The 13017-nt window shown below is 41.0% G+C and overlaps 1 protein-coding gene across 1 annotated transcript in view; it reads right to left on the bottom strand.

Moving 5' to 3' along the window:
* The window catches only part of OBSCN (obscurin, cytoskeletal calmodulin and titin-interacting RhoGEF), a 166376-nt gene that overhangs the window by 127728 nt on the left and 25631 nt on the right, over positions 1–13017 (bottom strand). The window contains 3 exon segments of the mRNA XM_053904975.1: positions 3330–3605; positions 7378–7653; positions 10350–10625. Of these exon segments, the coding sequence (XP_053760950.1) occupies positions 3330–3605; positions 7378–7653; positions 10350–10625 (828 nt within the window).

The raw sequence follows: 13017 nt of genomic DNA, 5'->3' as shown, positions 1-13017 counted from the left end.
GAATGGTGAGCTAGGGGGTGAGAAACTTCTCCAGGTTCTGCACCAGCTGTAAGGCCTGGAGAAGCCCCTGCCTTTCCTAGAAATGGGTAACCACTATCTATACATTCTATCACTGTTCCATGTTGCTGCTGCAGGTGTGGACACTGGAGACATCCCTCTGCACAAGCTCCTCTAGGAGAGGATCTGTGGGGTTGTGATACATGCACACCCCAGCCTTCTCAGATGATGCAGAGTCTTTCCACAGGACTGTCAGGAAGGGAGTTCCCACTCTTGCCTCCCCTGTGTTGTCAACTGTTGGCAACTTGGTGGGACTGAAGTTGTCCTCCCTGTGGTCCCATTACTGATAAAGCGATGCACATTTTCTGATGTTTTTGGCCATTAGCGTTTCCTCTTTATGATGTCACTGTTCAAGATTTGCCCCATTTTCAATACCACTGTATGTTTCTCTTATATTCATTTTCAGGAGCTCTTTGTTAATTAAATTTTTTTAATATGTATTTATTTTTGAGAGAAAGAGACGGAGTGTGAGCAGGGGAGGAGCAGAGAGGGAGACACAGAATCCGAAGCAGGCTCTAGGCCCCGAGTTGTCAGCACAGAGCTTGATGTGGGGCTCGAACTCATAGAACCGTGAGATCATGACCTGAGCCAAAGTCAGACTGTCAACTGACTGAGCCACCCAGGCACCCCAAGCTCTTTGTTACTTTAAATGCTAAAGGGTTTGGTCATTAAATGTCTTATTAAAATTCTCTCCATCTGTGTGTCTTGCATTTTCCCTTCTTCATGGTGTCTTCTGATCAAAGTTCTTAATACAGACAAACATATCAACTTGTCCTTTGTGATTAACCCATTTATTAAGTCTTTTGTTACATTTATGTCACTAAATAGTCTGCATTACCTGCTAAGAGCTAATTGTTTTACCTTTTACACTCAGGTCTCTACCCACCTGGAGTTGATGTGTGTGTGTGTGTGTGTGTGTGTGTGTGTGTGTGTGGTCTGTTCTGTATATTGCTTTTTTTTTAAGTTTTAATTTTTCCAAGTCTCTTATTAAAGTCTAATCATTAATCTTTTGGATTTTCTGAAATTGATATTATCTGTAAATTCCACGTTTGTCCCCATATTTTATACCTTTGTCTTATTTTCCTCCTTATTGTACTGCCCATTGTTGGACAGAAAGCCTCCTTACCTTGTTTCCAATCACAAAGTCAGGTCTCTTTCATTTTAAGGGTGATTCTAGCTGGTATTTCCTGTAGTACTGTTTTCCAAATTAAGGAAGAAACCCTTTATCTATAGTCAGTAAATAATTTTATATTACGAGATTATGTTAAATTTTATCAAACATTTTTATTCAGCATTTATCGAGATAACCACAACATTTTTCTCTTTCAATCTGTTAATATCATGCACTGTTTTGCTTTTTTAATGTTTCTAATGTTAAAGCAACCAGACATTCTTGGACTACGACTTCAATCATAGCGTATTGCCTGCTTCATGTGTCGGATTACTTGGTTGACTAATATCTTGTTTAAGATTTTAGCTTCGATATTCATAAGATACTGACCTGTAGTTTTTTAATGTTTATTTATTTTGAGAGAGAGAGACAGAGTATGCACAGGGGAGGGGCAGAGAGAGGGAGACACAGAATCTGAAGCAGGCTCCAGGCTCTGAGCTGTCAGCACAGAGCACAATGCTGGGCTCAAACCCACAAACCGTAAGATCATGACCTGAGCTGAAGTCGGACATTTAACCGACTGAGCCACCCAGGTCTCCCTTTAATTTTTTAAATGTTTATTTATTTTTGAGAGAGAGAGAGAGAGAGAGAGAGAGAGAGAGAGAGAGAAGATGGGCAGACAGGGAGACACAGAATCCCAAGCATTGGCCTGTAATTTCAACTCTACATGTTTTCCTTGTAAGATTTCAACATCAATATTATGTATCTACATCTACATAAGATGAGTTGGAGAGTGTATACCCTTTTTCTGTTGTCTAGAAGAATCTCCATGAAAATGTAATAATGTCTTTCCAGAAATATTTGGTATAACTAATCAGTAGATCCACTGAACATAGACTCTTTCTATGAAATATTTTTTTTTATATTTCTGGATCCATTTCTTTAAAAGTTATAGGACTGTTTCAGTTTTCTATTTCTCCTCATGTCATTTTTGATATAGTTTTCTATCAAATTTTAAAACTTTTAAAATGTTTAGTATGAAGTAAGTTTTCAAGTCCTCTTCAAATAACGTTTCACAAAGATAACTAGCATGTTTCTCTGTATCTATATACACACACAAACCACTGAATACAAATACAATACCACACTGTTTTGTGGTGGCACCTAGAAGTCAAATGTCAGACCTTTACTGAACATTAAGACTCTCCTAACAAAAACAAAACAAAAGACCCTCTTAACAAAATAAAATGAATACATTTCTCAACCTTCTCTACGAACCAGCCAAGAAAGCACAAATACACACTAATCACTACATAATGCAACAAAATAAATACTGGTCCACCAGTCAGTCTGCCATTACAGTAACTTGTCTTTAACAAGATGTGCTGATACAGCTTAAGCTATTTATTCCTATTTCCAAATTTATACATCAGACTCCAAGAGGAATTCTGACAAAGAATGTTTTAACTGAACACAAAAGATATGCTTTAAAAGGAATATCCTGTACATCAGAGGTACATATCACAAGCACATATCTACCGATCTCTGCTTTTGTATACTTTGCACAGACATTGCAACATGGAATGGATCTAGATGCTACAGCACACAGGTGCAGAAAGAGCTTTTCTACACATGTGCAAGGAAGGAAGAGATTCACAGAACGTCTAAACTTTGATAATCCACAGTCAGTCGGAGGTATTTACAAGTATGGATGGGTAGTTGAAATATCCTCCTATCCTTGGTCAGTGAGATCCAAACATCTGGCTTGTGATAACCTGCCTGTGATTCTGAGTGAACAAACCTGATAGCTGGCAGAACATCCAATAGGAGGAAATTTACAAGAGGCACTTGGTCTAATTCAGACCCAAATGCTAAGTAGATTCAGAGCTCCAGGACACAAAGAAATTGGGTAGGTTCTAGGAATATATAACTAAGCATCGGTGTTCTAAACACCACTGAAGATGGACACAAGTGGTCCCTTTCATTCTTACACACCTGTCCAACCCAGCCACCCTTGACCCTACCATGGGAGGAAAAACAGGAAGGTAGGAGGATGTGAGATGGAAGAGCACTGATGGTGAGAACTCTAGGGATGATCTGCGCTCAAAGTCAGTCCCATTCTCTCAAACAAGGCTAATTCACTACCCTAAAGATTACTGACCTGTGACATCCACGTGGAAGGACACCTTCTGGCCCCCGGCCTCACAGCTGTACTCCCCGGCATCCGCCTTCCCTGCCTGCTGCACCACCAGCCGCCTGCTGCAGCCCTTGGCCTCCATGCACACTTTGGAGCTGGCACTCAGCTTCTTCCCGTCCTTGTACCACGTCACCTCTGTCTTGTCCTGGGCCACCTCGCAGCTCAGTGTGGCACTGGTCCCCACCTTGGCCTGCACCTCACTGCATGCTGGCTGCTCCTTGGCAAACACAGCTGAGGGCTCTGGGGACAGGGAAGGACACACGAAGTCAAAAAGTAATTCAAGATGTAGCACGGGGGAAAGAAGAACTAAATGGGGAGGTGGTAGAATCTTAACCAGGCTCTGCACCAGCTGTGTGGCCTGGAGAAGCCTCACCACCTTCTCAGCAACAACTAACACAATTTATTTATACATTCCACCACTGCTCCACGTGGGCTGTTCCAGGTGGGGACCATACATTCCATCACTGCTCCTCCTGGGCTGTTCCAGGTGGGGACCATATATTCTATCCCTGTTCCATGCGAGGACTCTGAGAGACTTTCCTATGCACACACTTTTCTGGGTGAGGAGATGTTGGGTCATGATGTGTGCACACTTCAACTTTCCCAGATGATACAGAGTCTTGCACATGAATGTGCAAAGAGCATGTCACCCACAGTGCAAGACAGTCCCTGAACCTCCACACTGTCACCTACTCTGTGTTGTCAACTCTTGGCAACTGTGGGCAGTGGAGCTCTACCTCCCAGGGCTGTCTCTTACCTGGTCTTGATGATTCACAAAGTGAATTACCTTTTCCAGTGTTTTTGGTTATTAGTGTTTGCTCTTTTGCTAAAGGCTTTTGCCCAATTTTCAATAGCATTGTCTGTCCTCTCTATGCTTGCTTTTAGGATCTTTTTATATATATGAAGGCATATCTTTGGTGATTATGTGTGCTGTAAATATCCTCCACATCTGTGTGGCTTGTCTTTGCTGTCTTCTGATGATTCGACATTTTTAGGTTAATGTCCTCATATATTTCATATTTGTTTCATTGTGGTTAGTGCACTTGTGTTCTGTTCTAAGCAATCATTCCTAAGCTTGAAGCAATTAAAAACATCTACATTACCACCTGAGAGTATATGGTTTCACTTCTGCTCTGAGGAGAACACCAGGGGTTGACTGTGAGTGGTATGAGTTACTAGTCCAATCCTTTTTCCATATGGTTAAATGGTCCTAGCACCATTTGTTTAAAACAATGCTGTCTCTACTTCGTACACAGTTCCACATTAAACACACACACACAGAGGGGGAGGGGATGGAGTCATCAGTTCCTGCATGGGTCTGTCTCAGAGATCACTATTCTGGTTCTTTGGTCAGTGTATCTTTCCTGGCATCAAGACACCATTCTCAATCACTCTATCTGTAATATTTCTGATACCTGGTCCAGCAAATGCTCACCCTTTGCTCTACTTCAAGAGGTATATTGTCTGTGTGTGGCCTTGATGATCTGTTTGTCAATTTTCAAAGTCCCCACCACTACCACCACCAAAAATGACCATTTGGTTGGATGTTCATTAGTATCAGGTATGCCTGTTTCTTCCATGGTTTTCTATCCATTTATTTCCATCTCTTGACTGTCTCTCAATAACATGTAATAATTTACCCTCACAGAGCCACCCAGCATCTCTTTATCAAACTAGGAATTAGAAACATGATAGTCTTGATGCTCTTATAACTCTTAAATTTTCGTTTTCAAAGTGTCTCTTGGCAGCACAGATACAAGAGTTTTCTCAATATTGACTTTTTACACAGTAATCTTTGTCAACTTTCTAGGTCAAATAATTTATCTTTTGGATATATCATATTATCCATAAATTCTATTTTTGTTTTTTTCAAACTTCCTTTGACTTTATTTGCCCCCTAACTATGCTGCATAGCATTGGATAAAAGTGATAGCGGTTAGCTTCCTTGGGTAGTTCCCTGTCTCACAGATCACTCTGTGTGATTAGCTGGTTTTTCTGCAGCATCATTTATAAGCTGAAAAAAGAACCATTCTATTTATAATTGGCTAAGAATTCTATGTCATGAATTGATGTGAACTTTATCAAATACTTCTTCTGGATTTATGATGTTAAATTTTATCAACTACTATATTCTGCATTTATGGAGTAATCACTTCATTCTTTTTCATTCAGTCTGTTAATGCCATGCATTATACTGATCTGCTAATATTTCCAGTTTAAAAAGCCTTGAACTCCTAGACTATGACCTTCATCATGGTGTATTATCTTTTAAATACTTTGCTAATTTATTTTCCTAATGCTTTGTTTAAGATTTTGACCTTGAAAATCCATAACAGACTGACCTGTAATTTGAATTTTTCATCCTTTGCTTTTCAGAGTTTGGTTATCAACATTATACTGTCTCTGTGAAGTAAATCATAAATAGCTTCCTCTTCTCTTTTCTAGAAAAATCTCCAGGAATAGGCACTAACTTCTTTCCAGAACATTTCACATAATCTACCAGTGAGAAAGTGCACATGGTGTGAGATTATTTACTACATCTCTATTTGTTTAAAACATTCTAGGACTATTTGAGGTGTTGAAATCTTCTTGTGTCACTTTTATCTGGTTTTCTAAGAATTTGGTCAATTTGTCAAACCTTTTCATATGTATTACCCTAAAATAATTTGTAATATCATCTGAAAATAACACTAAAAAAAGACACATGGTAGATTTTTTGTATCTGCATACACCAACAAATAATTTTCTGCAGATACAATACCAAACAGTCAGGTGGTGGCACGTAGGACTGCAGCCCATTTTTATTTGCCATTAAGACTCATAAGGAGTGGTGCCTGGGTGGCTCAGTTGGTTAAGCATCTGACTTTGGCTCAGGTCATGATCCCATGGTTCATGAGTTTGAGCCCCGTGTCGGGCTCTGTGCTGACAGCTCAGAGCTGGAGCCTGCTTCAGATTCTGTGTCTCCCTCTCTCTCTCTCTGCCCCTTCCCTGCTCTCTCTCTCTCTCTCTCTCTCTCTCTCAAAAAAAAAATAAATAAAAACATTTTTAAAAATTTTTAAAAGACTCATAAGGAAAGGAAAATACATTTAGTTCTGACCCTTTTCTGTGAACCAGCCAGAAATGGACAGACACACAAGTCTCTAGAAAATGGTATGCAATGCTGCTTTACCAGACAGCAGCTGTTAAAGACCTCGTCTTTAACAAAGTGTTCTTGTGTAAGATAAGCCACTTATTTTTTTCCATTTCTAAATTGATGAATCATACCCCAAGGGGAATTCTGACACAGAATGTTCTAAGAGAGGGGAAGCAAGATTTGCTTCAAAAAGAGAATCCAGACTTCACATGTGTCTATCACATATCTGTCAGCCCTCTGCTCTCAGTTTGCTTTGTGCAGACATTGCACAGAACAGGGATCTAGACTTTGCTAGATCCGTGTCCATGTGCAAGGTAACTTCCGTGTCCATGTGCAAGGAGGAAAGGGTGTCCCAGAATGCCTATAACTTTGATAGTCCATAGTTCTGTCTGAGATACATCCAATTATGATTGGCTGGAATAAATTACTCCTTATCCTGGTTTAATGAAATTCAAACATCTCTCCCTAGGGTGAAACAACATGTTGCTAGATGAGGGCACCTGGGAGCTGCCAGGACATTAAGCAGAGGGAAATGCATATATCATGGGTGAGAAATGCCTGGTCTACTTCAGACTCCAAGTGCAGGGAACAGCCAGAGGTCCAGGTACCAAAGAACACCCAGGAATTTCTGAGCAGATACAGGGAACTTACAACTGCCATTACTGTGTGGAAACAGCACTTGGGTTTCTGGGAGCACAATCTCCCTTCTGTTCATACCCTTCCCACCCAACCTCCCTTGGCCCAACCATGGGTAAGGGCATTGGGAGAATGGGCCATGTGAACACATGAGGTCTGGTGGGAAGAGCACCATGGTTGGCTGGGGATGTAAGCCAATCCCATCACCTCCACACAGGCTATGACAGTCCCATAAGAACTGACCTGTGACATCCAGGTGGAAAGACACCTTCTGGCCCCCGGCCTCACAGCTGTACTCCCCAGCATCCACCTTCCCTGCCTGCTGCACCACCAGCTTCCTGCTGCAGCCCTTGGCCTCCATGTGCACTCTGGAGCTGGCACTCAGTTTCTTCCCATCCTTGTACCATGTCACCTCCGTCTTGTCCTGAGCCACCTCACAGCTCAGCGTGGCACTGGCCCCTGCCTTGGCCTGCACCTCACTGCATGCTGGCTGCCCCTTAGCAAACATGGCCGAGCGCTCTGGGGAAAAAGAGGCATGCACAGGTTCAGAGACACAGAGCTGTCACCAGCCTAGGTCACAGGAATGAAAGCCTCAGGGTTCAGTAAATTTTCTACTTGGAGCAAATGCCATCACATGCCCAGAAGAGTGCTGGAGTGTGTTTGTAAACATATGCCTCCTGTCCTAGAGCCCAAGTGTACATTTGGATGTGTCCTGACTCAAGAGCAATTTCTAAGGCTGGTGCAAGGTGGCAGAGGCTGTTCCATCACCTGTCTCTGCTAGTTCATGGTCCTTCCCATGTGACAGCCAGCCCTTGTGGGCAGGTGGGGTTGTTCACTCCTGTATCCCCAGCACATGGTGTGTCCACCACAGACTACCTTACCACAGTGTAACTCCCATGTTAATGCACTAATTCGTTTGCACAACCCAGTGGAGTTTGGTGTGACTGTCCCCACAGAACCAAAACAAAAACAAACAGAAAACATCTATCTCCCCACTCACTACTGACCATGCCCAAAAGTAACCATTATCTTGACCTCCGCCACCATCAATTACTTTTGCCTGGACTTTGATTTCACATGAATGCATGATCCATTGGGTGTTCTTTGGGTCTGTCTTCCTCCCCTTGACAGAATGTGAGATCTACCCATGCTGCTGCATGCATGGATAGTTTTCTATTGTATGAACACCTCATCTTGTGTTTGCTTTACCTCTTGTGATTCATCTGGGCTATTTCCCATTTGGGGATATGATGAGTAAAGCTGCCTTGAACAGTCTTGTATGTCTCTTTGGGGACAAATATAACTGCTAGTACATACATATGGCTAAATTTGGCTTTAATAGATACTTCCAAAGAGTGTTCAATAATGATTGTGACAACTTACTCTACCACTGACAGTGTGTGATAATTCAGATTCTCCACATCCTTACCAACACTTGAGATCATCGTTTTTTAAAAAATTGTGTATATCCCATTAAACTCAAGTATGTACATGCAGGAAGGATCTTAGGGATTCCATGCTCTGAGCCCACCAGAGACAGACTACCCTGAACAAAACTACAAGGTGGTCCCAAGTCAACATGGTCCTGGAATGAGCCAAAGTTGATTGTCCTCTCCCTGCCTATCACAGGAAAGAGCAACCCTCTTTCTGGAATAAGATAGCATCATCCATATAACAAGTTTTCTCATGCAATATCTGACAGTCAATCGAAGCATTGCTGATGTGCCACAGACAGGAGTAAATAGAAAACTAAACAAGAAAAAAGTACAATATCAGACGATTGATTATTATGTTTTTTCAGACTGGGATACAGCCATGACTAATACAGTTTTAAAATGAAATTTAAAAAAAATAGGTCAAACATGAAAAATTTACTACAGAGTCTGGAATCTATAAGAAATCAAAAAATGGAAGTTATATCACTTGAAAATAGTAAACACACTATAAGTGAGTTGGACAGCACATTAGATATAGCAGAATACAATATTAGAAAATTGGAAGGCAGGTAAACAACATACCCAGAATAAAGCAGAGAGAGAAAAATAATTCGGAGGCAGAGAGAAAGATGCAACAAGATATGTGGGGAAACATAAAAACGTCAAATAAAATATAACAAGAGTTCTGACAAAGGAGAGAGATAGGACAGAACAGAGAAAGGCCAAGGATAGCCTATGGTTGATGAGGACATAAACCCAAACACTCAAGGTGATCTACAGCCCCAACCGGTATGAATACAAAGAAAACCACATCCAGGTTCATCAAAGTAAAACTTCTGAAGGCCAAAAACAATATCTTAAAAGCAACAGGAGAAAAGAAAAGAAAACCCTTGAGAGAATATAACAGATCTGACAGTTGATGTTCTAAGAGAAAATATGGAACCTAGAAGACAATGGAATGATATCTTTAAAATGTGAAAATATATAAAATTGACTCTTAACAACACAAGGGTTAAGGGTGCCAACCCACCATGCAGTAAAAAAAAATCATGTATAACTTTTACTTCCCTAAAATGTAACTACTAGTAGCCTACTGTTGACTGGAAGCCTCACAGATGATATAGTCAATTAACACACACTTTGTATGATATGTGTATTATAGACTATACTCTAACAATGAAATAAGCTACAGAGAAAAAAATGTTATTAAGAAGAGAAAACACATTTACATACTGTACTGTATTTATAGAAAAAATCCGCATATAAGTGGACCTGTGGAGTGTAAACCCATGCTGATCAAGAGTCCACTGTATTTACATATGTAACTTGATACCCAGAGAAAATAGGCCTCAGAATTGAAGACAAAATAAATACTTTTTCAAATAAGCAAAAAAAGAAATTAAAGTACCAGAATACCTACCAAAATAAATATGCATGATGAAGTTTTTCAGGCAGAAAAAGTAAATAAATAATCTCAGAATATTGGGCCCAAACCCTGGCTCTTAGGTTTTCTGGCTGTGTGAATATCAGCAAGTTATAGAATTTTCTTAGCTCATATTACAATGAGAATATTCAGAATTCCTCCTCTGAGGTTGTTGTAATGTTTGCACAAGTGAAAAGACAAGAAGCATTCGTAAAATGCTGCCATGGGTATATAATTAATAACTGCTAGCTATATGAAAGCATGATGACAAAATAGACCATTAGATGTCACCTGTGCACACCCCCAATCCTTAACAACTAGCTTAAGGAGCATAAGACAGACGTCAAGGAACTCACCAATGACATCCAGGCGGAAGGAGACCTTCTCCCCCGCAGCCTCACAGCTGTACTCCCCCGCGTCCGCCTTTGCCGTCTGCTGCACCACCAGCCTCCTGCTGCAGCCCTTGGCCTCCACACGCACTCTGGAGCTTGCACTCAGCTTCTTCCCGTCCTTGTACCACGTCACCTCCGTCTTGTCCTGGGCCACCTCACAGCTCAGTGTGGCACTGGCCCCCGCCTTGGTCTGTACCTCACTGTGTGTTGTCTGTCCCTTGGCAAACACCAATACAGGTTCTGGGGATAGGAATGGACAATTAAATGTCTAGAACTGAATAAGGGCCCACCTTCTGGGTCTCAAAACCAGGATTCCTTGGGCACAAGCCTGCCTTGCTCCTGGATCCCTCCACACAGAGAATTCCATACTCAGGAGATGCATAAAGCAAAGAACAGGTTGTTTCTCAGAATCTGAAGGCTCCAGGTCAAATAATTTCCAGGTCAGTATGTGTCATGTTACAGGATTAGGCATTTACCATTTGTGATACCATAATTATCCTAACAAATGGAGGCATATCTTGTCACTTGTACATCAAAGCACAGGTATTTTCAGGGAGAATTTCTTGTGCACTGTCACCAAGAGTGGGTGATGCCCAAGGCACAAGAACACACACACAATGACTTCTAATGCAATCTGTAACTTCTAGCAAGCCAATCACCATTCCTGTAATCAAACCCCTGTCCTTGGGACTGGATGTGGTTTTTATTAACTTACTTCTTTTGCTTCACATCACATTACTTCTAGGACCCACTTATTCACTCTAGACTAAATTTTCTTCCTTTTGACGTATATCCATCAGCATTTTTTTTCCAGCAAGGTTTTGTGATGGTAAATTCTCTCCATTTGCTTCCTGAAAACATTTCTATTTCATTCTGAATTTTGAATGATAGTTTGGCTGGATACAGAATTCCAGTTGACAGTATCTTCCCCAGTACATCGAAGGTGATGCCTTCTTTGTGCTCTTCATTGCTGTTGACAAATCTGCAGGAAGGATAACTGCCCTCCCATTAATCTTTATTTTTCTGTGGTTCACTGTGATGTGTCTATCTGTGGACTTATGTTCCCTACATTCCTCATGATCACTTGTAAATCCTGAAGCTTAGGATTCACATCTTCAACCAGTGCTAAAAATTACCTACGTGATTTCTTTCATTATTTCTTCTTCCTTATTCTCTCCAGTCTCTCCTAGAAGTCCTTTTAGACACATGTGTGGCCTTCTACTTCTCTTCCCCACATCTGTCATTATCTCATTTTTTTAAATCTCTGCTTCATTCTGAGTAACTTCCCCAGATCTATCTTCCAATTCAGTGATTTTTCTTCAGCTATGTCTAATTTGCTACTTATCGCTCCACTAAATTGTTTATCATAAATGTGTTTCCCATTCAAGAAGCTTCCCAAATGTGCTTCTCATTCATTTGGTTCTTTTTTGAATCTGCCTATTCTTTTTCTTACTATTTTACTTTTTTCTTACATTTTCAAGTCTCCCATATAACTCATTTTAAGTATGCTTATTTCAAATACTCTTTCAGATAGTTGTTCTATTATCTGAGGTCCCCAGGTGGTCTAATCCTGATATTTACTGTGACTTCCAACTCTCTTCTATGTAGGATTATTCCTCCGGTGCTTAGATGAATTTTATTGTGAGTGCATCTAGCATGGTTTCCTTAGCCAGTGGTATTAAGTGTGGCCTGGGTGGTGAGGTAACCCACCCACCTGGGCCAAGGCAGAAAGACAAGTGCCCTATAATCTCCCTGAGCTCAAGGCATATTGCTTTATTGGGCCATCTTTTCTTTAATGATGTGGTTTTACAACGTTTCCATCCTTGTATGCTGGTCTCTGTTCCACTTCCTTTTTGCTCCCACAGTCTATTTGCAAGCTGGTGGTGTAAGTCAGATGCAGATCCCTGGGACCCAAAGTCCCCCAATTGTGCACCAACTCATCACCCATTGCTTTAGTTTCTTAGTGCCTCTTCCTTTCTAGCACCTGGAAATGTCCCTTTTTCGTCTTGCCAGTCCAGATATTAACTTAACTTGACTTTATTACATTCTGTCCCACATTTTAAGATGTCTATGATGGGAGAGTTTTCACATTACAGAAGTCCACAGTACTGCTGGAACCCCAAATCCAGATGGGATGTTTATAAGCCTACCTTTCCACATGAGATTATTCAATTTCATGCACTAGGGACTTTCTGCTTCAGGAATGCCTCTCTATTTTCTCAACAGAAGTCAGTGGAACTCTTGGTTTTTGGCCTGCACATCAAAGCATTGGTATTTTCAGGGAGAATTCTTTACATGCTATCACCAAGAATGGGCACTATCCTTGAGTTACAAGATTTTTAATTGGATTTCTAATATTTTTTAAAATTCAAATAGCCAAAGTAAAAATGGTCCTATTTTTATGCCTTAAATATATTTTTCATGGAGAAAAAGATAAGGCATCCAGGTGGCTGAATTTCACCTACCTGTCCTCAGTGACCTGATACCACCTAGGACAGGTGTCTGGATGGAAGGCAGTGATGATGATCCAAAAATCTATGCAGTGACTGGCAGGGGCTGTGGTCAGCCTCAATGTTCTTTGGTCCTCCTCCCACCCAAGCCCCTCCCTACATGGTCTCATGTCCCCCAGTGT

The sequence above is a fragment of the Panthera pardus genome, unplaced genomic scaffold (genome assembly GCF_024362965.1).
Source record: "Panthera pardus isolate Hobbes unplaced genomic scaffold, ASM2436296v1 HiC_scaffold_1, whole genome shotgun sequence".
NCBI lineage: Eukaryota > Metazoa > Chordata > Mammalia > Carnivora > Felidae > Panthera > Panthera pardus.
The sequence above is the reverse complement of the archived record's forward strand: the minus strand, read 5'-3'. Positions and strand labels throughout refer to the sequence as shown.